Source organism: Carassius gibelio, chromosome A25 (genome assembly GCF_023724105.1).
Source record: "Carassius gibelio isolate Cgi1373 ecotype wild population from Czech Republic chromosome A25, carGib1.2-hapl.c, whole genome shotgun sequence".
NCBI lineage: Eukaryota > Metazoa > Chordata > Actinopteri > Cypriniformes > Cyprinidae > Carassius > Carassius gibelio.
The window spans coordinates 1438257-1464763 of NC_068395.1; the positions used below are offsets into that span (position 1 = coordinate 1438257).

General features: G+C 37.3%; 2 protein-coding genes across 3 annotated transcripts; one reads left to right on the plus strand and one right to left on the minus strand.

Annotated features, from left to right (window-relative positions):
- The first annotated feature begins 12618 nt into the window (after positions 1-12618).
- LOC127947353 (parathyroid hormone-related protein-like) lies at positions 12619-15702 on the plus strand. Its single transcript, XM_052544438.1, has 3 exons — positions 12619-13369; positions 14311-14411; positions 14623-15702. The coding sequence occupies exons 1-3, from the start codon at positions 13322-13324 to the stop codon at positions 14987-14989; spliced, it is 516 nt and encodes a 171-aa protein (XP_052400398.1). The 5' UTR covers positions 12619-13321; the 3' UTR covers positions 14990-15702.
- Positions 15703-16291: 589 nt separating this feature from the next.
- LOC127947352 (methionine aminopeptidase 2) lies at positions 16292-23890 on the minus strand. 2 transcript variants are annotated; one of them, XM_052544437.1, is made up of 11 exons: positions 23706-23890; positions 23464-23565; positions 23325-23384; positions 22135-22237; positions 21899-22060; positions 20248-20429; positions 20071-20165; positions 19411-19507; positions 19222-19325; positions 18446-18561; positions 16292-17121 (listed from the first exon to the last, which is right to left on the minus strand). In XM_052544437.1, the coding sequence occupies exons 1-11, from the start codon at positions 23860-23862 to the stop codon at positions 16869-16871; spliced, it is 1431 nt and encodes a 476-aa protein (XP_052400397.1). In that variant the 5' UTR covers positions 23863-23890; the 3' UTR covers positions 16292-16868. The 2 variants fall into 2 exon arrangements, with proteins under 2 accessions (XP_052400397.1, XP_052400395.1); XM_052544435.1 differs by having other exon boundaries at positions 23703-23890.
- Between the last annotated feature and the right edge of the window lie 2617 nt (positions 23891-26507).

The window sequence follows — 26507 nt, forward strand, 5'->3', positions numbered from 1 at the left end:
TTGGTCGAACGGGTTTAGTAAGGCGTTCTCCTATTGGTCTATTTAGAAGAGCGACCCAAAACAAAGAGGCCGACAGCTGCAACACACGCTTAAATTTACAGCAGTATTCTTTACAACAACCTCTGCGTTGTTGCGAAGCTCGTGAAAAAAATAAATAAATAAGGAAAACATCATTATGAAATAAGTTAAACTGAAAAGGGTAAAGGTAGGGATTGTATTTCATAATAAAAGACTACAATGCAGAGTGGGGGAGGGGTGTATAAGTAACATGGAAACACATGAATATGGTAATTATGTTGCATTATGGTTTAAAAAAAATCATTATATTACTCTACACAGTGCCGACTTTTGTAATCATGAACCTCAAAGCCTATATGGGCATATAAATCACATTTGATAAAATGTGTAATATTTTAAGATGAACACTTACTGGACTGGAGAGTTACTTGATCATCCATGCATCTTTTTTGTAAGCAAGTACAGCATAGCATCCTAAAGATGGCAGCATAAGCCTTATTAGACCACGGGCTGTACTGTAGGACAGATGCATGAGGTCAAATGAACTGTATTTAGCAGCAAATCCGGTACAAATTTGTTCTTGTGGTATTGAACACATGGGGAAATACAAAGTTTACAGCAGTGTAAAGCAAACACAGATGACATGCACATGTGAGACTACTAATAATATCAGTGGGAATGTACATTTTGATTTTCAGATTAGATGTGGTTAAGAAAAGCCTTAAAGGTAACATGAAATCAAAATGGATTGTAATTTTTTAAATATATATAATGCAACTCCTGGACTTATTTTCAAAAATGCACATTTACCAGGCGCTTTTCTCCAAAGCGATTAACATTGCATTCAGGCTACACATTATTTTACCAGTATTTGTGTCAAAAATGACTTTTCTTTACCCCTGACATCGTTGAGGCCTCATTTTTGGGCCTCATATATGAACACCCAAAATGAACATTTACTCACCCTCAGGCCATCCAAGATTAGAATGAGTTTGTTTCTTCATCAGATTTGGAGAAATGTAGCATTGCATCACTTGCTCACCAATGGATGTGAATGGGTGCCGTCAGAATGAGAGTCCAAACAGCTGATAAAAACATCACAATAATCCACAATTAATCCACACTACTCCAGTCCATCAGTTAATATCTTGTAAAACAAATCCATCATAAAGATGTTTTTAAGTTTAAAACATTGCAGGGAAAATGTGCATCTCGTGTTGTCTCTCACATCAAAATCCCCAAAATATTTGTTTACAGCTGTTTTTGCTTGTAAACTGGGCTGGATCTGTGCAATATTATGGATAGAGGACACACATTTTAGCTGAGTGATGTTTGAAGTTAAATATGTCTTAATGTTGGATTTGTTTCTTACAAACATGCAGCATTTGGCCTGTGAAGACATTAACTGATGGACTGGAATGACGTGGATTATTGTGATGTTTTTTTTTATCAGCTTTTGAACTGTTACTCTGACGGCACCCATTCACTTCCATTGGTGAGCGAGTGATGTAATGCTACATGATGTAGTAGCAAGTTCATGGATGGTCGCAAGCGGAGTTAATATTCAGCACATTTTCAAACATTTCTTTATAATGCATCCCCTTCAGGAGTTTCCAATCTATCTTTTTTTTTTATTCTTTGTCCAAATATCTCTTGGACTGATCTGGGCTCCGTTCCACTCATCTCAGATTCACAGCCTCCACATGCGTAGTGAACCTGAGCTTGCGTGCTGGTGTGGATGTAGGTGTTGGGTTTGACCACTGTCTGGTCTTCCAGGATTCCAGCTCGGTGTGGTTTAGGGCACCCTGGATCTCCGTCGCGAGAGCTGGTGCTTCGCCCCGCACTTATGTTTCTGGGATATAGCTGAATTATGGCAACGGTGCCCAAAACCACACAGATTTTAACGCTTAATCTTCAGTTAAAGCTTTCCAAGAGAGGTCTGCCAGTGAAAAGCAGAGAGGGGAAACTCTGAAAATGTTGAGCTCTTAAGAAACACCCTTTCTGTCTTTATTGTATTTCATTTATACAGAAAACAGTCCTCCGGCCAAGCACCACATAAAAGTGTATTTTAAAGCATAACAGTGGTGCCCTCAGGAAAGGGATCTGAGAGAAACTAGGCAATTATCAACATCGGGGTGTATAAAAGTGGTTTTGAAAAAGGAATGCAGTGTAAACTGTAGCGGGGTGATGACATGCTCAAACGTATAAACTGTCCCAGTATGTACATTTTCCAAATCCAACAATCTTCGAATTATATTTACTGTACATTTTTGTTTAATGATGGAATATGAGAATGCTTATGCATTGTGAATGTTTAAGTTACAGCCTCTGCAAGATGGCAGTCATATTTTATGATTCGTGCATGTCTGTTTAATGTCAACATGTTATAAGGTTACAGTGATCAAAATATGATTATAGTGGAATGCAATTCTGTCTTTTGCATTGGCATGGTTTCAAGTGCATGAATGCTGTGAATGCTGTAAAATGCAAAAAAAAAAGTGGTAGCAGCTACACTTAAAATGAATCCAAACACCCCCAGTCCAAGTACTCACTGAGACACCGTACGCTGGAGTACTTTTCAACATGCAGTCCATCATAGAACCACTGTCAGATATGTAAAGCATACAAATTTCATATGGTTTGTGGTTTATAACCATATTCTGACATAAAACGCCTTCTCTATAAATTATTTGAGAGGTGCTTTCAAAATGTTTGAGATCTAGAAAACGTTCTAATCTTTAACTTAAGGTGAAGTGGGTGGTTTTCTATGTTAATATGTAGAGACAACCATAAGTAAGCCGTTTGAAAGTTGATTTTGCCCAAAACAGTGTAAACACTGTGGCTCTGTGGTGCTTTCAAAACATTGCTCTGTTTACTTGAGCATCTCGACCAGCCCGACAGCAATACTGACTCAACAAATGCTGACTATCAGTTTGTTTATTTGCAAAACATGAGCCGTGCATGACAAGACAGTTGCAGTACAATCAGCTAAGCTATCTTAAATACACGTGCTTGCATAGCATTGTACATGAAATTACTATCTATCTATAGATCTATACAGGTGGAGCTGGGGAGGTGGAGGGTTTCTGAAGCATGCTGGAACTGCTACAGCAGCAAGAACTAGCAAAGTATATAGCATAGAAAGTACATAGAACATATACCAATCAGCTGCACCAATGATATCATTGTTTCAGGTTGAGGATCTGTTGGTCTGCACCATCTAGAGTTTCATGACAGAATTTTGTATTTAAGGACACGTGGATGTTACTCTTGACCAATGTACAACAAACAAGCAGTGTTTCAAAGCGTTTTGTATTCATGTCTAATTAGAATCAGGCCCTTGGTGTGGTGCTAGATTGAGAGGCAGATTTCCCAAGCGTTGAATGGATTTGTCCTGGCTTGGAAAAACCTGGTACTGTATAGTTCCCCTGTTGACAGTCCAAACTAAGACACACACCTCCATGTCAACTCTCACTACAGAGAACGTGAGACTCCTTTTCAAACAAGTTCTCCATTTATTTGTTCAATTATTATGTGAATTTTTGCTGGTGTTGATGGAGGTCAGCTCGTGTCAATACTAGGTTTTACTCAAAAGGCAATATGAACTATGAGGCCTTGAGTGGGCACAAGGGGCGAAGTTGCCTCCAATGTCCACCTACTGTGTGCAGGCTGGACGTTTTCCACCGAACCAATCCATGGGGGTCGTCTGATCAGATGACCATGCATATTGTGACTTCCCCATGTTAGCACAGGAATTCCACCTTGAGGATCCTATTTTCACGGTCCGACATGAAGAACCGTTGGTTTGTGCCAAGCACAATTACCCAAGCACCTGAAGAGAAATCCACCGACTGTCCCAATGCACAGGTCTGGGCCACACAGGGAAGTTAACATGAATTGAGTTTGGCTGGGTGTTTCAATGCTCCATTATTACAGGAATAATCCTCAACATTAGAAACGCTCAGTTTAACTGTATTTTACAAAAGCACATTTCCAGGCCCTTTACACTCTTAAAAAAATAAGCTACATACATGGAATCTTTCAAGGTTCTATACAGTGATAAAAGATTCTTTAGATTATTAAATTGTTCTTTTAAGAACTGTTCACTGAAAGGTTCTTTGGGGTCCATTTGTTTTGTGTCAATATATTAATACATGTATTATATTCAGAATCATTCATTTCAGCAGAGGGTAAAAGTTTTACTTCACGACCAATTAGAAACTTCTAGGGGAGAAATGAGACAATCGTATTCAGATGTTGGAGACAGTGAAAAGGCAACTCAGATGTGCGAGATGTTCCAGATGTTGTTTTCAAGTAGAAAGAGTGGAAAGAGTCAGAGTTGTCTGAAATGCAGCATTACTTCAGCGCTTCCAATGGGAATCTTATGACTTTATTCACACAAAGCATCAACATGTTTATTATTATAATTTGTCGGTAGGCCTATGTTTCAGCAGAATGTATTTACACATAAGGACTCAACTTGGGTTGCTGAAAGAGAACTATGGTTGATTATCGACGCAAATTACTTAATTTAATAGAAATGCATTATATAATTCACACGCTGTTTAAAACCAAGAGGCCTGAACTAAAAATAAAGGCAAAACAGGTGAGGTTTTATGTTATTTTTTCAGTTTCACCAGTGAGCCAGACGAATTTTAAACGTGCTGCATGTTTAACCTCATGCTGACATGTTTTATGTTGTATTACATCACAGGAAGCACAATCACAAGGAATGACAGATCGTGTGCGACGAGACACAACGCATCTCTCAGACCGTTCCTGTCCCTCACTGAACCCTCCGGCTCTGGAAACTTAAACAGCTTTTTAAGAATGAGAAGGGGTTTGTTGCTAAATTTAGGTTGGCCCTGTTCAGGCAGCAGGTTCCTGAGCCATTTTCAACAAAGATGAGCCGTAGCTCTTGCCCAGTGCCGGCGGGTGGCGGCTGCCGGTGGTCTGCTGTTCTCTTATGCACTAGCTTTTAAGTAAACATGGCAATTCTGCGGTCACCATAGCCATGGCAGCCAGCAAAAGGCCTTACTGTGTGGCAGCACACACAGCCTTGGTGTGCCTTCTCCTAAACCCCCCCCACCACACATCTTCAGCTCAGTGGATTGAGGTCAACAGGCATCGAGACCCATGATGTACGATCCCCCAAAGTCCGATGAAGCCCTCTGCAGTTCATCCTCCGGTCCCCATTGTTCCAGTGCGAACACAGCACTTTTTCATGCACATCCCGGGGGTTCTGGGATACGCGTGGGTCTTCAGCAGGACACCTCCCAATCACCTCCATTATGCAGTAAATATTTGTATATTTCATGTATGGCTGGATGGTGGAGGGCTAAACAAACCAAGCGTTTACTGGAAGGGCTTTCCCTCCAGACGATTAGATAAAATCGAAACATGTTTGTGTAGGCGCTCTGCTGACCGCTGAAATGTTGACAGACCACATGGGATGGCACCTGCTCCACAACATGAAAGCCTTTACCTTCATCTCTGAAATTGGCTTTATTGTCTATTATGTATTAATATATACACAGTACAGGCCTTAGAGAAGAAAAAAAATCACATATGACCAAATATATATATATATATATATTTTATTACTAACAGCCCAAATTTGTTGAGCTATATTTTTTCATCTACATGTTTATCCACACACACACATTTGTGTATATATAATTTGTAATCTAAAATTTGAAATGACTGAAATACTGTTCATTAAATGCTATTTTAAGACTTGTTTTGTATGAAAAACTGATTTGTAAATCGTATATATATATAAATATGTATATATACAATTTCTGTAAAAAATACACACATATACACACACACATACACACACAAACACACACACACACATATATATATATATATATATATGTGTGTGTGTGTGTGTCAAAATATTAAAATATGTAATTATTATAACTACAAAAAATGTATTTAATCCAAATATATAAGTGTTGGTTCATCTCATAGTTTTGTATAGTTCTTTGGAGATTGTGTAACTTTAAAGCAAAGAAATAATCTAATTAATGAACTTGATTATATTTTTGGCATATTTATCTATTTATGGCCTTATGGGATAATAAAAATAATAATAAGTTAACAATTATTTACTATTTTAAACACATCAAAAAGCTATTTAACAAATTTGATAGAAAACCTATACACTAAATGTTAAGAATGAAGAATGGTGTCAGTGTAGACTTCTACACGTGCTATAAAATGACTTAAAGTGTATAATGCGATAAACATGTATGCTGTGAGCTGATACAAAGCGTTTCGCAAGTGAAAGCTCTCTTGTACGCCTTCTAAACGCAGGAACACATCAAGTTTGACTTTGACAGGTTTCACCTGGTTTTTTATTGAGAACATACGTGTGTCCTCTCCGTGGCCTCTGAGTTTCTATGAATACTCTTTTCATGAAGAAGTCCTCTAGGTGCCTTCGGATCGAACACGCGAGTCTGTTCCCCAAACAATAGCGACCTAAATGAAGCGCTGCTTGTGGAGTTCAGCGGTGGGAGGTGTGTTGGGGGTTTGGGAGCAGCTTCGTCGGTTTCCAAACTTCTTACCTGCTAGCAGAAGGATTTACTGGAACCCTCAGACAGGCTTTCACTGCTCGGCTCTAAACGGCCGGTTGGCAAGGTGGCCATGTTTTCTCTGGCACCGAATCAAACCCGCCGGACTAGATCCAAAAGCACCTACACAACACAAACCTGTGGGATGTTTGGATGATAAATTGCCGACGTCCTGCAGTAGAACAAAAAATATTGGCCTCGCTGGGGACATCAGTCTTAATAATCTCACAGTTTGATGGCATACTGGGTGGCTGGGTCGGACCCGAGCTCGCATGTGTCTCAAATGTCCCACGATTCACTCATTTGACTACAGGTGTCATATCAAAGTTTGTCCAAGTGCTGAGAAGGTCAAGTGCCAGCGGTCGATGGGGGGAACCGTCCAGGTGTTAAATGACACGTTTTATTCATTTAACAATTTCACGGAGAAGACCGCAAGAATCTGAGACGTTCCTCGGTAGCAGGATTCATGGTTAAATCTGGAGTGCTGCTGTGAATGTTCTGCTGAAAACCTTCGGTCAAGTGGAAGAAATCGTGTCATGTGTTATAAGACAAAACACACACAAGAACAAAAGAGGAGTACACGGGAAGTGGAAAGGAAATTTGTTTAAACAATGTTTCTCACAAAGTGCAGGGCTTTTGACTTTAGTGTGGATGAGCCAAGCCCTTTTGAACATTGCTAGACGATGCTGTCACTGACTAGAAGTATACAAAATCTAACGTTTCTCAGTAGTGCAAGGCTACTGAGGAGAAAGAGTGAACATTTTATCTGCACTTTTTCAGATAAAAGAATCGAGAACCATTTTTGGCTACATACAGTCAATGTGGTTTTTAGGAGATTAAAAAGGGTTATTTTTTACAGATGAGAATGAGGTTATGTTCAGACTCAAATACTCAAAATCGAATAAAATTCAAGCAGACCAAAAAACTCTAGATTGAGAAAATTAGACGTGACAGAAATGCTAATTTTGTTATTTTTTCAGGGGAACACGAAGGAGAATCTTTACACAGTTCTTGTTGCCATTCATGACTGTGTATAACATATCTGTCAAGCTCCAAAAAGGACAAAAACCATAAAAGCACCAAAATAAATAGTAAATTTGCACATATTATTATTAAGCCTTTAAAAGCCATACAATAGTTATAAGTGTGAAACAGACCCAAATTTGCACCATTGCTCAAAGGTTTAAAAAACAGTAAAAAACAAAACAAAATGACCCCAAACGTTTAAACGCTGGTGCTAGTCAGTTTGTTTTCCAATGTATGCACTGCCCCATAAATATGGAAATATATGGAATATTTTAGTGTCACACAGAACTAATTTGTAGTTGATGAGCATTAGTTATGTTGTGAACCTCTTGCTCCGTAGCCTATAAATGAAGCGGTGCTGTTTTGTGGGCTCCCTGAAAACCACCTTGACCATTAGGTTTGCTCAGGAGGTGAGCAGACCCACCCACAGGCTTGATTTCACTGAGGTTATGGTCATCATCTCTTGGGACAGTGGTCAGCCAATGCTGTTGACTTTATTCACCCATGCAGGTTCACCCATGTTTTGGGAGGGGAGGGTCTCATGGGCTATAATGCTCCTCCGAGCTCTCGCATAGAATTTCCACAGAAAGCAAAAGACCAATGTTAGTTGTTCAACATAATGTAGCAGATTTTTTAGTAGAAGAATCATTTGAACAAATGATAAATTGTTAGGAGAATAATTTTAAAGAAGATTAATTGGGAAAAAATGATTGTTTTGGCAGAAGAATCGTTTAAATGAAGATTTGGTAGGTAAAAGAATCGTTTGAATGAAGAATTGGTTGTAGAAGAATCGTTTGAATGAAGAATTGGTTGTAGAAGAATCGTTTGAATGAAGAATTGGTTGTAGAAGAATCGTTTAAATGAAAAAATGGTTGGAAGAAGAATCATTTGAATGAGGAATTGGTTGGAAAAAGAATCGTTTAAATTAAGAATTGGTTGGAAGAAGAATCATTTGAATGAGGAATTGGTTGGAAAAAGAATCATTTAAATTAAGAATTGGTTGGAAAAAGAATCGTTTGAATGAGGAATTGGTTGGTAGAAGAATCGTTTGAATGAAGAATTGGTTGGAAGAAGAATCATTTGAATGAGGAATTGGTTGGAAAAAGAATAATTTTAATTAAGAATTGGTTGGAAGAAGAATCATTTGAATGAGGAATTGGTTGGTAGAAGAATCGTTTGAATGAAGAATTGGTTAGAAGAAGAATCATTTAAATGAAGAATTGGTTGGAAGAAGAATCATTTAAATGAAGAATTGGTTGGAAGAAGAATCATTTGAATGAAGAATTGGTTGGTAGAAGAATCATTTGAATGAGGAATTGATTGGAAGAAGAATCATTTGAATGAAGAATTGGTTGGTAGAAGAATCATTTGAATGAGGAATTGATTGGTAGAATTGTTTTAATGAAGAACTGGTTGGTAGAAGAATCATTTGAATGAGGAATTGGTTGGAAGAAGAATCATTTGAATGAAGAATTGGTTGGTAGAAGAATCATTTGAATGAGGAATTGATTGGTAGAATTGTTTTAATGAAGAACTGGTTGGTAGAAGAATCATTTGAATGAGGAATTGGTTGGAAGAAGAATCATTTGAATGAGGAATTGGTTGGTAGAAGAATCGTTTGAATGAAGAATTGGTTAGAAGAAGAATCATTTAAATGAAGAATTGGTTGGAAGAAGAATCATTTAAATGAAGAATTGGTTGGAAGAAGAATCATTTGAATGAAGAATTGGTTGGTAGAAGAATCATTTGAATGAGGAATTGATTGGAAGAAGAATCATTTGAATGAAGAATTGGTTGGTAGAAGAATCATTTGAATGAGGAATTGATTGGTAGAATTGTTTTAATGAAGAACTGGTTGGAAGAAGAATCATTTAAATGAAGAATTGGTTGGAAGAAGAATCATTTGAATGAAGAATTGGTTGGTAGAAGAATCATTTGAATGAGGAATTGATTGGTAGAATTGTTTTAATGAAGAACTGGTTGGAAGAAGAATCATTTAAACGAAGAATTGGTTGGAAGAAGAATCATTTGAATGAAGAATTGGTTGGTAGAAGAATCATTTGAATGAGGAATTGGTTGGAAGAAGAATCATTTAAATGAAGAATTGGTTGGTAGAAGAATCATTTGAATGAGGAATTGGTTGGAAGAAGAATCATTTAAATGAAGAATTGGTTGGTAGAAGAATCATTTGAATGAGGAATTGGTTGGAAGAAGAATCATTTGAATGAGGAATTGGTTGGTAGAAGAATTGTTTTAATGAAGAACTAGTTGGTAGAAAAAAAAACATTTTAAAGAAGAATGATTGTGGGGGAGAGAATTGTTTTAATAGGAGAATCATTTGAATGATGAGTTGGTTGGTAGAAGAATCATTTTAAAGAAGATTTATTGAAAATATATACATATAATTTGAATTGTTTGGAAAAATAATCACTTTTTAAGAAAAAAATGGTTGTAAGAAGAATCATTTGAATGAGGAATTGGTTGGAAGAAGAATCATTTAAATTAAGAATTGGTTGGTTGAAGAATCGTTAGAATGAAAATTTGGTTGTAAGAAGAATCATCTGAATGAGGAATTGGTTGGTAGAAGAATCGTTTGAATGAAGAATTGGTTGGAAGAAGAATCATTTTAATGAGGAATTGGTTGGTAGAAGAATGGTTTGAATGAAGAATTGGTTGGAAGAAGAATCATTTTAATGAGGAATTGGTTGGTAGAAGAATCGTTTGAATGAAGAATTGGTTGGAAGAAGAATCATTTTAATGAGGAATTGGTTGGTAGAAGAATCGTTTGAATGAAGAATTGGTTGGAAGAAGAATCGTTTGAATGAAGAATTGGTTGGAAGAAGAATCATTTGAATGAAGAATTGTTTGGAAGAAGAATCGTTAGAATGAAGATTTGGTTGGAAGAAGAATCATTTGAATGAAGATTTGGTTGGAAGAAGAATCATTTGAATGAAGATTTGGTTGGAAGAAGAATCATTTAAATTAAGAATTGGTTGGAAGAAGAATCATTTAAATTAAGAATTGGTTGGAAGAAGAATCGTTAGAATGAAGATTTGGTTGGAAGAAGAATCATTTGAATGAAGATTTGGTTGGAAGAAGAATCATTTGAATGAAGATTTGGTTGGAAGAAGAATCATTTGAATGAAGATTTGGTTGGAAGAAGAATCATTTAAATTAAGAATTGGTTGGAAGAAGAATCGTTAGAATGAAGATTTGGTTGGAAGAAGAATCGTTAGAATGAAGATTTGGTTGGAAGAAGAATCATTTAAATTAAGAATTGGTTGGAAGAAGAATCGTTAGAATGAAGATTTGGTTGGAAGAAGAATCATTTGAATGAAGATTTGGTTGGAAGAAGAATCATTTAAATTAAGAATTGGTTGGAAGAAGAATCGTTAGAATGAAGATTTGGTTGGAAGAAGAATCATTTGAATGAGGAATTGGTTGGTAGAAGAATTGTTTTAATGAAGAACTAGTTGGTAGAAAAAAAAACATTTTAAAGAAGAATGATTGTGGGGGAGAGAATTGTTTTAATAGGAGAATCATTTGAATGATGAGTTGGTTGGTAGAAGAATCATTTTAAAGAAGATTTATTGAAAATATATACATATAATTTGAATTGTTTGGAAAAATAATCACTTTTTAAGAAAAAAATGGTTGTAAGAAGAATCATTTGAATGAGGAATTGGTTGGAAGAAGAATCATTTAAATTAAGAATTGGTTGGTTGAAGAATCGTTAGAATGAAAATTTGGTTGTAAGAAGAATCATCTGAATGAGGAATTGGTTGGTAGAAGAATCGTTTGAATGAAGAATTGGTTGGAAGAAGAATCATTTTAATGAGGAATTGGTTGGTAGAAGAATGGTTTGAATGAAGAATTGGTTGGAAGAAGAATCATTTTAATGAGGAATTGGTTGGTAGAAGAATCGTTTGAATGAAGAATTGGTTGGAAGAAGAATCATTTTAATGAGGAATTGGTTGGTAGAAGAATCGTTTGAATGAAGAATTGGTTGGAAGAAGAATCGTTTGAATGAAGAATTGGTTGGAAGAAGAATCATTTGAATGAAGAATTGTTTGGAAGAAGAATCGTTAGAATGAAGATTTGGTTGGAAGAAGAATCATTTGAATGAAGATTTGGTTGGAAGAAGAATCATTTGAATGAAGATTTGGTTGGAAGAAGAATCATTTAAATTAAGAATTGGTTGGAAGAAGAATCGTTAGAATGAAGATTTGGTTGGAAGAAGAATCATTTGAATGAAGATTTGGTTGGAAGAAGAATCATTTGAATGAAGATTTGGTTGGAAGAAGAATCATTTGAATGAAGATTTGGTTGGAAGAAGAATCATTTAAATTAAGAATTGGTTGGAAGAAGAATCGTTAGAATGAAGATTTGGTTGGAAGAAGAATCGTTAGAATGAAGATTTGGTTGGAAGAAGAATCATTTAAATTAAGAATTGGTTGGAAGAAGAATCGTTAGAATGAAGATTTGGTTGGAAGAAGAATCATTTGAATGAAGATTTGGTTGGAAGAAGAATCATTTAAATTAAGAATTGGTTGGAAGAAGAATCGTTAGAATGAAGATTTGGTTGGAAGAAGAATCGTTAGAATGAAGATTTGGTTGGAAGAAGAATCATTTAAATTAAGAATTGGTTGGAAGAAGAATCGTTAGAATGAAGATTTGGTTGGAAGAAGAATCATTTGAATGAAGATTTGGTTGGAAGAAGAATCATTTAAATTAAGAATTGGTTGGAAGAAGAATCGTTAGAATGAAGATTTGGTTGGAAGAAGAATCATTTGAATGAGGAATTGGTTGGTAGAAGAATTGTTTTAATGAAGAACTAGTTGGTAGAAAAAAAAACATTTTAAAGAAGAATGATTGTGGGGGAGAGAATTGTTTTAATAGGAGAATCATTTGAATGATGAGTTGGTTGGTAGAAGAATCATTTTAAAGAAGATTTATTGAAAATATATACATATAATTTGAATTGTTTGGAAAAATAATCACTTTTTAAGAAAAAAATGGTTGTAAGAAGAATCATTTGAATGAGGAATTGGTTGGAAGAAGAATCATTTGTCATTTGAATGGCTTTCAGGAAATAATTAAGCCAAAAAGAAGTATTTTCCAGCATTTACTTCATCCATTAAAAGAGCCCAGTGTGTGGACCAGCTCCTAATAGTTGTAGTAAACACAGTAAAGACAGAAAAATGAATCAAAGGTTCAAGTCAGAGATCAGTGGGCGATTATTCCTCATACACTCCCCCTCCCGGCCAAACCTGAGCTCTTCATGAGTGTTTAGAGAGAGAGAGAGACCTACATACCACCCTCTTTCCAATGAAGGTGTCTGCCTGTGCATTTCTTGGAGTGTGTGTGTGGTTTGTCAGTCTAGTATACACTTTGGCACTCATGGGCAGCAGACACACACACACACACACACACACACACACACTCAGAGACAAGCATGCAGTGCACACTAATTTTCTCTTCTGTAACGCCTGCTGTCTATACCAGTTTGCAGTGAACAGCAAAGGGGACTTACACGACCCACTGGTGCAATAAATCTAACGCCCATCGCTCTCTCTCTCTGTCTTCATTCCTTCACACCCTCCAGAAGGAGACATAGGAAGAGTTTGTCTTCTGGACCAGTGGAGTTTGGACATATTAACATGCTTCAGCTGATGTTCTTGGTTTAATGGCTCTTCTTCATGGCAGTAACATGCACTGATCTGATCGACTCAGCAGTGGCTTTACATGTGAGTAAACTATCAATGTCAAAGCTTTCCACCAGCATTTAATTGCATTTCACATTTTGTGGTTATTGATATCTAATTATGTCATTCAACTACTGTTTCCATTTAATGGAAATATATTTTATTAAATGTATTTTATTAAAATGCACGCAGAAGGTGAAAACGGTATTCAAAAAGGTATTATTAAAATAATACTTTACATATATAAAATTATTTAAATATTTAATATAATAATTATTTAAATATTTAATATTTAAAATTAATATTCAATAATTATCTTATTTAAATTGAAATATTTGGATTTATACATTATGTAAGATAAATATCACAATATTTTTTTCTAAACTTCTTAAAAATATTTAGCAATTTATAAATATTATAATGTATATTTTTTTTACCTATATACCTAGTTAAATGTCAAAATATTTTCTATACATTTATAATATTGTCTACATATATCTATATATTTTTATCCAACGTATATGCAGAATATCACATTTATATTAAAATTTTAAAGATCCTTCAGATTTACAAAAGACGTAGATCAAATATTCTCATTTTAATAATTTGTTTCAAAACTTTTTTTATTTTTTTTAATTATTATTATTATGTTTTTTTTAAATCTCTTTCATTTTTATCTCTAGTATATGTAATATATTATATTTAAATTTAAGGCAAATATTGTATAAATAAATTATATATGTATATACTTATGTAGTATAAATTAAAGACAAATATTTTTTAATAATGTATTTTACATTAAATATATATATATATATATATATATATATATATATATATATATATATATTTTTTTTTTTTTTTTTTCCTGTTTGACTAATATGTGTAGTAAAACATTAACACACACACACACACACACACACACATACAGTATGTACAGTAGACACTATTTGATAACCCTGGTGAATTTCTCCTGTGTTCAGTTGTCCAGCAGTATGTTGAGGCACTGGGGGTTTGCTGTGTTCCTGTTGACCATCCCAATCCCAGTCCAACCCAGACCCACTAATGTTCTCAGCAACAGACAGTAAGTCCTGATTTCTGACAGGTCTCAAAAGATCAGAGCTGTGTTGAGAGACTGCCATCTGCTGGTAATAGAAGAAGCAGGATGCTATATCCTTTAGGAAGCCCATGCAAAGTAAATGCATGAAGTCATCATATTAAAGCATCCTGCTTTATCAAATGCCAACACCTCTTCAGGTTAAAATCAGTATCTGTATTCTTTCTCTTCGTCCCAGACGGCGTTCGGTCAGTCACGCACAGATGATGCATGACAGGAGTCGATCCCTGCATGACCGGAAGAGACGTATGTGGATCCAGGAGCTGCTTGAGCAGGTGCACACAGCTCATGCATGGGAGGGAAGCGTCCAGACCCCGCTGTGGTCCACCGCACACCGCCCCAAACCCATCAGCAGCACCAAACACTTCCCCTTGAGCTTTCACATGGAGACTGTAGGGACAAGAGACAACCTCCCACAAGAGACCAGCAAGAGCCTGAGATATGAGGAGCAGAAGAGGAAGAGGAAGATGAGTTTGGGAAGATGGAGAGACCTGGATAGGAGGAGAGACAGGGGCGTGTGGCTCCCGTATCCTAATACTGATTAGAAGCCTGTAGAAGAGCCTGGATGAGAATGAAGGGCGTTCACACTGACTGTGATTCGGAGCAACAGAACTGACTCAATCTGACAAAACACAGCAGGCTTTATGCAAATGAACAGTGACAGAATGTGGTCACATGATTCGCTCTCTGATTAAGTAATAGTTGACCTCCAGTGATTAAACTGTTGTCGGTGAACACACCTTTAAAAAGTAGACTATTTCAGCTCGGCGTGGGATATGAGGAGGACTCTGCAAAAAAAAAAAAAAAAAAAAGTGACTAAATCATGAAATGTATTTTTTTAATCAATTCTATATCTAACAGCTTCATCTGATAAGTAGAAAGCGCTTCATATTCAAACCAGTTTGCATTTGTTATAATCAGAGTTCCCTGTTTTAAATGCATTCATTCAGTCAGACATTTCACCTAATATTTAATTTATTTGATTGGAATATTTATTCCCTGAATGTATTTCAGTGCTGCTGATTTTGATGAGATTTTCAAATGCACTTTAGATAGTTCTGCTGATCTGCATTCAGATTTTGGGTATTTTTTTAAATGTAATATCCTGCTTTTCTTTTATTTTCGCTAATGTTCTGCTATGTTAAAAAATTATAATTGATGAATTATACATAATAAAGCTATTAAAAATATATTTTAAATGTATTCTCATGCATGATTTGTTTTTAGTATTATCGTTTGTCAACAAAGCATCACTTTTACCTCACTATATAATATAATTAAATAAGATTTGCAAATTATGTAAGGAAAACATTTGTATATTTTTTTCCTAAGCTTTTTAAACTTACATATGTGTATGTTCATGTATAAATGTTTTATAATTTTTTTAGGTTCTATTAAAAATGTGTAAATTTTGCCTAATATACCTAGTAAAATAATCATATATATATATATTTTTAACTATTTTAATTTAGCAATTGTTCTGCTATTTTCAGTAACTTAAAAAATAAATAAAAGCAAGCTTATTTTACAGGTATGATAATTATTTCACTTGTTTATTGTACTATATATTTAAATAATTTAATAAAGTGTAATCCAACTTTTGTAGTTTAGTCTTTTCACATCTCTATTTTAGAAAGTTACTTGTGTATGCACGATTGATAATGACCTGTTATGTCACAATACAATCACATTTTGTCGTAGGTTAAATATTTTACATCATCGACAAAATATAAAATTGTGGTCATTAACAGTTAAATGCTACAACTTTAATTAATGAAGTAAACAAATAAGACTTTTAAAATGATGAAACTTTGAGACAAAGAACAAAAAACAACTTGCAGATCGCATCGTTTCTTAGAAATTTTATTTGCACTTCAAAATAAAACCACACACGTGTTTTATTCTGAGAAGGGTGATTGATTTCAAATAGGCTTTACTTGAAATCGAGCAGAGCCAAAATACAGATGGCTTACATAGATCAACATCACCACTTTAGTTACGAGCGCCCCGTTCTTGGAGGAAAGCATGTGTTTGAAGGAGTATGTTATCAATACTTGTATTCTTCAACTGAATCAAAAGTTACAAACCGAAACTGAAGCATTTACTAATTTCTCTCAGGGTTTAATAAAGCTTTGTGTGCATGCAGCAGATGTGAAAATGTGCTTTTTAATTCACATTTCTCTGGGTTGCTCATATCAATAATGAAAAGTGCACTGGATTGAGAAAGATGGTTCTAGAGCACATTACAGGTGGGTGGTCGAGTACACATCTGTGGTTATACACAGAGTTATACAACTTTACCTCCATTCATCCTTTATACAAACAAATACTAGCATGTTACAAATGAGAAGGCACAGCTCATCAAAATACTCGTGTGTTACGAGAGCACAGGAGAGATTTGTAAAAACTGGGTTTGGTGGAGGCCTAGTAATCGTCTCCTCGGCTGACCACCTCCTTGCAGGTGGGTCTCAGCAGGATGGTGTGCTCAAACTGGGCCGTGTAGCAGCCTTTGGTGTCGCACAGAGGCGGGTAGGGGTCGATGATGCCCAGGTCGCAGAGGTTCTTCAGTGCCATTAAATACTTGCTCTCTCCGAGCCGATCCAACCAGCGGCGGCAGAAGGCGAGAGTCCCGAAGTTCTCGTTGACCACGTTCAACAAATGCTTGGCTCTGGGGAGTCTGGGAAAGAGGATTAATAAATCAACATCTCGTGAGCTGCCTATCTAGCGATCCGTTTTAGGTGTCACAGAGTCAAACATCTTCTGATTGGCTGATTGACGCACGCGCGCGAGAGAGAGAGAGAGAGAACGCTAGAGAGAGATAGAGCGAGAGCGCAAGAGAAAGATAGAGCGAGCGCGAGAGAGAGCGCAAGAGAGAGATAGAGCGAGAGCGCAAGAGAAAGATAGAGCGAGCGCGAGAGAGAGCGCAAGAGAGAGATAGAGCGAGCGCGAGAGAGATAGAGCGAGCGCGAGAGAGAGCGCAAGAGAGAGATAGAGCGAGCGCGAGAGTGCGAGAGAGAGAGATAGAGCGAGAGAGAGATATAGCGAGAGCGCGAGATAGAGCGAGAGCGCGCGAGAGAGAGATAGAGATAAAGCGAGAGCGCGAGAGAGAGAGCGAGAGAGACCGCGCGAGGGAGAGATGGAGCGAGAGCGCAAGAGAGAGAGATAGAGCGAGAGCGCGCGAGAGAGAGATAGAGATAAAGCGAGAGCGCGAGAGAGAGAGCGAGAGAGACCGCGCGAGGGAGAGATGGAGCGAGAGCGCAAGAGAGAGAGATAGAGCGAGAGCGCGCGAGAGAGAGATAGAGATAAAGCGAGAGCGCGAGAGAGAGAGCGAGAGAGACCGCGCGAGGGAGAGATGGAGCGAGAGCGCAAGAGAGAGAGATGGAGCGAGAGCGCGCGAGAGAGAGATAGAGATAAAGCGAGAGCGCGAGAGAGAGAGATAGAGATAAAGCGAGAGCGCGAGAGAGAGAGCGAGAGAGACCGCGCGAGGGAGAGATGGAGCGAGAGCGCAAGAGAGAGAGATAGAGCGAGAGCGCGCGAGAGAGAGATAGAGCAAGCGTGCGAGAGAGATAAAGCAAGAGCGCAAGAGAGAGAGCGAGAGAGACCGCGCGAGGGAGAGATGGAGCGAGAGCGCAAGAGAGAGAGATAGAGCGAGAGAGAGAGATAGAGCGAGAGCGCAAGAAAGCGAGAGAGACCTCGCGAGAGAGAGCGCGCGAGGGAGATAGAGCGAGAGCGCAAGAGAGAGAGCGAGAGAGAGCTCGCGAGAGAGAGCTCGCGAGAGAGAGCGAGAGAGAGCTCGCGAGAGAGAGCGCGCGAGGGAGAGATAGAGCGAGAGAGATAGAGAGCACGAACGCGCACGCAAGAGAGTTTTTGTAAGAAAAAATTAGATTAGATTTCATACCGAAATATATATATATATATTGCAGAAAAATAAAATATTGCAATGTCATTTTCTCCCAATATCGTGCGGCCCTAGTTAGGAGTAAGACTGGTGTGCATCTCACCGTATTGGCACATGACCGACTTCAAAGTTTTTCATGTAATGGGAACACTCCATGTCATCGTGCACCATGCCTTTCCCAGTGCTGCCGAACGTCTCGATAGCATAAACCTCTCCTTCCTGTAAAAAGAGGAAACTAGGCATGACAAAAACCGTAACACAACACAACACGACATTTTACAGTAAAATGCTGACTTGACAAAGTGACGAAAGACTTTATTTTGGATGATTTGAACACTTATTTAGCAAGGATGCATTACAGTGTCAGTAAGGACATTAATAATGTTACAAATAAATGCTGTTCTTTTGAACTTTCTGTATATTAACAAATCCTGAAACAAAAAATGCATGGTTTCACAACTGTTTTCAACATTGATGATAATCAGAAATCAGAAAAGTAGCAAATCAGCAGGATTTCTGAAGATCATGTGACACTGAACACTGGAGGAGTGATGCTGAAAATTCAGCAGTGCATCACACAAATAAATTACATTTTAAAATATATTCACATAGAAACGAGTGGTTTTGAATTGTAAAAATATTACAGTTTTTTTCCAGCATTTTTTCATGCAGCTTCAGACACTAGTGTACTTCTCTTTAAGCCAAACTCAGCCCTAAACCCCCAGACCGACACTTTCTCAAGTTTCTCTGTCCCTTTTTCTAAGATTAACTCTTGTTCTCCCGGGACATAAATGCAGCCCTAAATTTTCCTGGTCATGAATATTTATTGTGTGAGTCACCAAATTAAAACCGAGCATCTGGGAAACAAACCCGACGTACCTCCATCCTAGTGGCTTCACCTCCTTTCACTATGGGTACCGTCTTGCCTGCGTGTATTCTGTACTGTCCGATAGAGTGACCATTGAGGTTTCGTATCGGTTTCACTGGAAAGACAAGTTATATCACTGGCAAAATCATATCGTGTGTTATTATTGTAAAGTGTTTGATGTTAAAACAGTTATTATTTACCTTGATATGTTTTTCCATCCAGTTCCACTTCGTAGGACTCCATAACCTCTTGAATCGATTCTCCAATGTCACACAAACGAACATCAATACCTGCGCACTGAAATACAAGAACGATGAGCTTTACCATGCACAGAGAAAAACATCAAGTTGCTAATTATATATGCATTTAACTTACACTGTTTAAAGTGGTCATGAACTGCCTTTTTTATGATTTTGTACTGTTCTCTGAGCTGCACTTATAATGCTATCAAGACTTTTACATGACAAGATGCGCATTAAATATCGCATGCGATTTATTAAAGCAAAGGGGCGTTATTTGACAAGAGCTTGTGGTGTTCGGCCAATCACAATGCACTAGACCAGTTGGCCAATCAGAGCAGACTGTGCTTGTCAGAAGGAGGGGCTTTGTAGAAAACGAGGTTTGAGAGAGACATACAATAATGAACAGTATTTGAAAATTAAAGCATGTCAACATATTTTTTTAAAAACATGATCTTTTAAAAAGAAAATCATAATATTAACCCTTTGAATTGATCAAATGTGACAGTATAGACAATTGTGATGCTACAAAATATTTATATTTCAAATAAATGTTGTTGTTTTCAAATCAATGAATCCTGAAAAAATGAAGATAAAGATAAACTTGAACTAAGACTCTACCTTAATTCCAGTGTTTGTAGCATCTTTAACAGCTTCCAGCAGCTTGTCGTACTTCGGGTTAAAGGTCACAGTGAAGGCACAGTCGATGATTCGACCTAGAACGCCAAAATAATCAAACGTGGCATCAGCATAAAATCACTTCGAGCGCATCGATATCAGAAATGCTCAGAGACGCACCGTTGATGTGCGTGCCGAAGTCGATCTTGCAGACGTCATCGTACTGGAGAACGGTGGGGTCTCCGGCGTTAGGGGTGTAGTGAGCAGCGCAGTGGTTCAGCGAGCAGCCGGTCGGAAAAGCCAAACCAGCGTTCAGACCATTTTCTTTGATCAACTTCCTGGAGCAATCCTCTAGTTTCTCACTGGCAGGGATTAAAAAGTGGATTACACTCGTTGCACACGGATCCAAATTTGTGTCAATCTTTAAAAGCTGCAACTTAGATATTTTGCAACTCATCTGAAGGCTGTCTTTTGTGCTAACGTTGTAATAAACACTATAGGCCAGATTTACAAAACCGGACAAATTATAGAGAGAACACAATCCCATAAAAGCATCAATGGGAGAGGAAAGCTCAGCGGTCGATCTGCTGACGAGGAGCAAATTAAAGACACATGCAGACGATTTATTTCAAATAACGACTAATGCAATCAAAACAGATCAGTGCAAATGAGCAAGTAAATTGTGTTAAAATAATGGTGCAAATACATGTAAACGGACTTCTTCAAATAACCTTTCATGATTCATTTAAATACTCCCCTCCTAAAAATACTGCACTTCTACAAATGCATATGCATCGATATCACGATGTACGAGAGCGCGCGCGAGAGAGAATGAGAGCGCGCGTGCGAGAGAGAGAGAGAGGGAGAGAGAGCGCAAGAGAGAGGGAGAGAGCGCGAGAGAGGGAGAGGGAGAGAGAGGGAGAGGGAGAGAGAGTGCACGCGAGAGAGAGTGCGCGAGAGAGCGAGAGAGAGTGAGAGAGCGCGCGAGAGAGAGGGAGAGAGAGAGAGAGAGAATGCACGAGAGAGAGAGAGAGCGCACGCGAGAGAGAGAGACAGAGAGAGAGAGGGAGAGAATGCAAGAGAGAGAGAGAGAGCGCACGCGAGAGAGAGAGACAGAGAGAGAGAGGGAGAGAGAGCGCAAGAGAGAGGGAGAGAGCGCGAGAGAGGGAGAGGGAGAGAGAGGGAGAGGGAGAGAGAGTGCACGCGAGAGAGAGTGCGCGAGAGAGCGAGAGAGAGTGAGAGAGCGCGCGAGAGAGAGGGAGAGAGAGAGAGAGAGAGAATGCACGAGAGAGAGAGAGAGCGCACGCGAGAGAGAGAGACAGAGAGAGAGAGGGAGAGAATGCAAGAGAGAGAGAGAGAGCGCACGCGAGAGAGAGAGACAGAGAGAGAGAGGGAGAGAGAGCTTGGCAATACTGTGCAAGTCATGCCAATAAAGCTCATTTTGAATTTGAGAGCACGAGAGAGAGTGTGAGAGAATTTGAATTTAATTGAATTGAGAGAGAGAGAGAGAGAGGGAGCCAGCACAAGCGCTGTCTTGCTCTCTCTCCCTTGAGCATATTAATCAATTGACACGGTGGTGTCGATGTTTAAATAATTTATAATGAGAATGTAAGTGTGCTCACCCCATTTTTGTTTGTAAGAAAAAATGTGATTAGATTTCATATCGCAATATATATCACAGAAAAATAAAATATCGCAATGTCATTTTTTCCCAATTTCGTGCAGCCCTAGTCCATGCCTAATGAAAAACCACTGTAGCACTACCCAAGGTTTCCCAATGAAAGCCAAGATCTCAGATGTGTGAGTGAAGTGCATGAATGGTTTGGCTCACCAGATCTCGGTCATGGTCAGGCCCGGTTTGATCCAGCTCTTCACGTATTTCCTGACCTGCCGGTGGGCCTCAGCTGCCTGTCTGAAGTCATTCCACATATCCTCATTAGCCTGATCCAAAAACTTCTTCTCCTCGTTGGTCATCCGCCATGCAGCAGTACGTCTGTGTGAGATAAAACAGTGTTTTAGGTGTTGTAGATGGTTTGAGAGTGTGTAATAAGCAGCTGTTGTCTGTACCCGTCTTGAGTCGGTGGATATTCACATTCCTGACCCTTGGCATAAACTCCATTGGCGTAAAGCTCACAGATGGGGATAGACGGAGGGTCTGTTTGAACTTTGGCTGAAAGACAACGAAGGAATACGAACAGCCTAAGTTATATTCAAGCCATCTGATGGAATCAACAAAAAAATAACCACATCCTTTACAAAAAATGATATAGGACGATTTAGAAAATGAGATTGTTTTTGTAATGAGTCAATGTGCAAACATTCATCGCAGACCTAGTGCTAGAAGTGCATTTGTGGTTAAAAGAATTAACATTTTCTTTTTTTAATGACCGATCGTTTCCCTAGATAAGACCCTTATTCCTCGGCCGGGATCGTGTAGAGCTCTTTGAAGCTGCATTCTGAACCTTCAGCCCTTTGATCCCAGTTGAAGTCCATTATATGGAGAAAAATCCTGGAATGTTTCTTCAAAAACCTTTATTTTATTTACGCGACTGAAAACAGAAAGAAACGAGAATCTTGGTTGACGTGGGGGGGGGGGGGTAAATTATCAGGAACTAATCCTTTAGATAATTTTAAATGTACTGTTAAGAAAATGCACTGTAACGTTTTTATTTAATTTTATATCAAATAAATATAAAAAAAAAAAAATATTTTTTAAATCCAAAATTGCTATAAAATGAAAGCTTTATGTCTAAATATGTTGTTACAAATTTGACGTTGATAAAAAAAATACTGTGGTTTCTGAGAGATTTTATTTAATGGCGTTATACCACAAACAGCCACCGGGTGCCATCAAAACTCCAATTTTTTAAAACAATCTTCTATCATAAATTTCTAAATATATCCGTCAATATTACTTCTATAACAAAATAAATGGAATATTCCACCAAATATGGAATCTTGAGACTCAGACCTTTCCAACGAAATGGAAACGTTTGATTCAAAAAGACCGAAATACTATTTGTAACATGACTTCTGACTAAACCCACTAATATTAATGTACAGATCCATGGTAATGCAATTTCCAATTTTAAAATGATATGCTCAGGATACATTTTGAGGTTTTAAGTTTTCAAATGATATGCAAGTTATGAGTATTACTAAGATATGTGACAGAGAGAAAAAAAGACAACAACAAAAAAAGACCCGCCGGTGGGCCTGTTGGCACTGAAGAGGTTAAATGACTGCAAATCGCTTACATCCTTTCTTTTTCTTCTTCTTTTTCTTCTTCTTTCCAGCTGAATCTCCTTCTTCGCCATCTGCCAAAAATAATTTCACAATATAACAATCAACTTAAATACAAATGGACTTGCAGTGGGACCTTTAGCAATTAATTACCTTCTTCTGGCTCATCATCTTTCTCTTGCTCTTCTAAAGTGTTTTGCTCCAGTTTAACTGTCACTTTGCTGATGTCTGAGTCTCCTTCGCCTTCATGGTTTCCTATAGATGGTAATGTGATGTAAAGTATTAGAAAATAAACAGACATAAAACCCACGTGGAGCCTCTTATAACAACATTACACAACTGCAATGAGTTCACCAACTGGGCCACACCACACTTTCGTCCGTTTTTATTACCTACGGCTCCCGCTTTTCCCTTCTTCTTCTTCTTTTTCTTCTTCTTCCCGGTCTCGTCAACGGGATCCGTGTCTATTTTGGGAAGGTGAGAGTCTCCGTTTGACAAAATCTGCTTTTGTGCAGCTGCGGACTGCGCCTCTTGCGTCTGCTCGTCTTCCATGATGTGACCGCGCGAGGGATTGTGGGTGAAGCGAGAGTCATGTGCGGCGGGATTCTCATGCGCTCAGCTGGATGGACCTTTTTACTCGAAAAAAGGTCCAATCTACTGAACCCATTCTGATCCCGAAGAAAAAACAAACAAACAATCATAGTTTCTTTGGATTCTTTGACTACTCGAAAGAGAATATAGGAACATATAACTTAATTAATGTATGTTCCTTATAGCTATCTTTCTCTAAACTACTCTTTTTTTTAAATAAAAATTTAATCTAGGCAAACGTGGAAACTAATCTTAGTAAAGCATGAAAACTGCATCTCTATATTCATCCTTTTTTTTTCATGGTAACCTCAAAATGCTACACTAACCATAGTTTAACTGTGGTATTTGTAGTATATATATCCGATATATATAATAATAAATATATTATGATATATTTATTTATTGTGACATATTTATGGTCTGATCTTTTCAAAATAATGATAAACACATTAGTTTTTTTATGCATTTATCTGTGTATTTATTTAATAGTTTTATTAAAACTAATGCAAAGGAGAGTCAGACATCAGCAAAGTTTGAAAAACTTTTTTTTTTTTTATTAGATAAATGCACACATAAATACAAAAATAGCAAATATGTTTATCATTATTTGTTAAAAGATCATACCATAAATATGTCACAATAAATAAATATATCATAATATATTTATTATGATATATATCGGAGCGTTTCCTATATTTAATAGTTTTCAATACTAAGACCAAAAGATAAAGTCTTTTAAGGTCCTTTATTGAACTCTAATTTTTACATTTATAGTACAAGGGGTTAATACAGTACATAATTTATACTAATATAAGCAACAACAATAAAAATAAATGCAATTAATAAACTGAATAATAATACATTAAAATGAGTATAAAAAAGAATGACGAAGCAAACCAGTAAAATATGGCACAACTACAAACAAAATTGCAATTTTTTCAGAAATAGTCAAACATTTACTCATTCTGTTTTCATTATTTCTTTAATTAGTTTTTTTTATTTTAATGTTCATTATTTTAATCACATTGATATTGCATACGGAGTACAAACACCTCAGTGACCTCAAGTGTTTTAGCTCCAAACTGCTTTTAAAATCCCTGAAAAATGACAAATATTGAAACCAGACTGGATGGAAATAATTGCTTCATGTATTTTGAACACCTTTGTCTGAATTAAACTGATGCTCTGTACACTCTTAGAAGAAAAGGTTCTATATAGAACCGTAAAAGGTTCTATCAGGCGCTATGTATTTGGAACCCCCAAAAGGTTCTATATAGAACCCTTTTTAAGGGTTCAATCAAAAGAAAAAAGTTTTATATGGAACCTTTTAGGTGTTCATTCATGATTAGTTCTTTTGTCTTTTCCGGATTAAATATTTCATATAATTGACAAACATCAAGACCCTAAAATGTAAAAATTTAATTCACATAAAAAAAGTCACATACTGAAAAAAGCTCACCCAAAGTGCATAGAACTAGTCATTTATTTATATTAACAAAATAATTACTATTACTGAAAGAATGCTACTGTAATTTCAAATATTCAAGACTTTAAATGCACAAATCAACCTTAAAACACCAACCATGTATAAAATATCATAAATAATGAAAATAGAGTTTCACCTACATCTACATATTACAAAATAAATCCATTATAAAATTACATTAATCTATCACTAATAAATAATGCAAATATACAGATTCATCTAAATTCCCATCAAGGTTAGAACAACATAAAGTACCTCAAAATCACAAATCCATATTAATATAACTCACAATGGAAATATACAGATATAGATGTACTTCAAATCTACAAATTCATATTAATATCACTCATAAAGAATGTGAATACATAGATTAAAATTCAGATCAACATTTCAGAACATCAAGTACTTCAAATCTACAAAATCGTAGTGGGTTCGCGAATCGTTTGAGTCAGTTCGGGAGTTCGGAGCGGGATCGCGAATCATTTGAATCAGTTCGGGAGTTCAAAGCGGGTTCGCGAATCATTTGCGTCAGTTTGGGGATCGCGAATCATTTGAATCAGTTCGGTAGTTGGTAGCGGGTTCGCGAATCAATTGAGTCAGTTCGGGAGTTCAAAGCGGGTTTGCGAATCTTTTGAGTCAGATTGGGGATCGCAAATCATTTGAGTCAGTTTGGGAGTTCGGAGCGGGATCGCGAATCATTTGAATCAGTTCGGGAGTTCAAAGCGGGTTCGCGAATCATTTGCGTCAGTTTGGGGATCGCGAATCATTTGAATCAGTTCGGTAGTTGGTAGCGGGTTCGCGAATCAATTGAGTCAGTTCGGGAGTTCAAAGCGGGTTCGCGAATCTTTTGAGTCAGATTGGGGATCGCGAATCATTTGAGTCAGTTCGGGAGTTCGGAGCGGGATCGCGAATCATTTGAGTCAGTTTGGGGTTCCCAAATCATTTTTGTCAGATTGGGGATCGGGAATCATTTGAGTCAGTTTGGGAGTTCAAAGTGGGTTCGCGAATCATTTGAGTCAGTTTGGGGATCGCGAATCATTTGAATAATTTCGGGATTCGTAGCGGGATCATGAATCATTTGAATCAGTTCAGGAGTTCAAAGTGGGTTCCCGAATCATTT

Coding starts and splice junctions, on each gene's coding strand:
- LOC127947353 (XM_052544438.1), top strand. CDS start 13,322: ATGGCAGTAACATGCACTGATCTGATCGACTCAGCAGTGGCTTTACAT. Junction 13,370..14,310: donor ACTCAGCAGTGGCTTTACAT/GTGAGTAAACTA, acceptor TCCTGTGTTCAG/TTGTCCAGCAGTATGTTGAG. Junction 14,412..14,622: donor AATGTTCTCAGCAACAGACA/GTAAGTCCTGAT, acceptor TCTTCGTCCCAG/ACGGCGTTCGGTCAGTCACG.
- LOC127947352 (XM_052544435.1), bottom strand. CDS start 23,862: ATGGAAGACGAGCAGACGCAAGAGGCGCAGTCCGCAGCTGCACAAAAG. Junction 20,430..21,898: donor CTGACCATGACCGAGATCTG/GTGAGCCAAACC, acceptor AATCCCTGCCAG/TGAGAAACTAGAGGATTGCT. Junction 18,562..19,221: donor GTGAAGCCACTAGGATGGAG/GTACGTCGGGTT, acceptor CTCTTTTTACAG/GAAGGAGAGGTTTATGCTAT.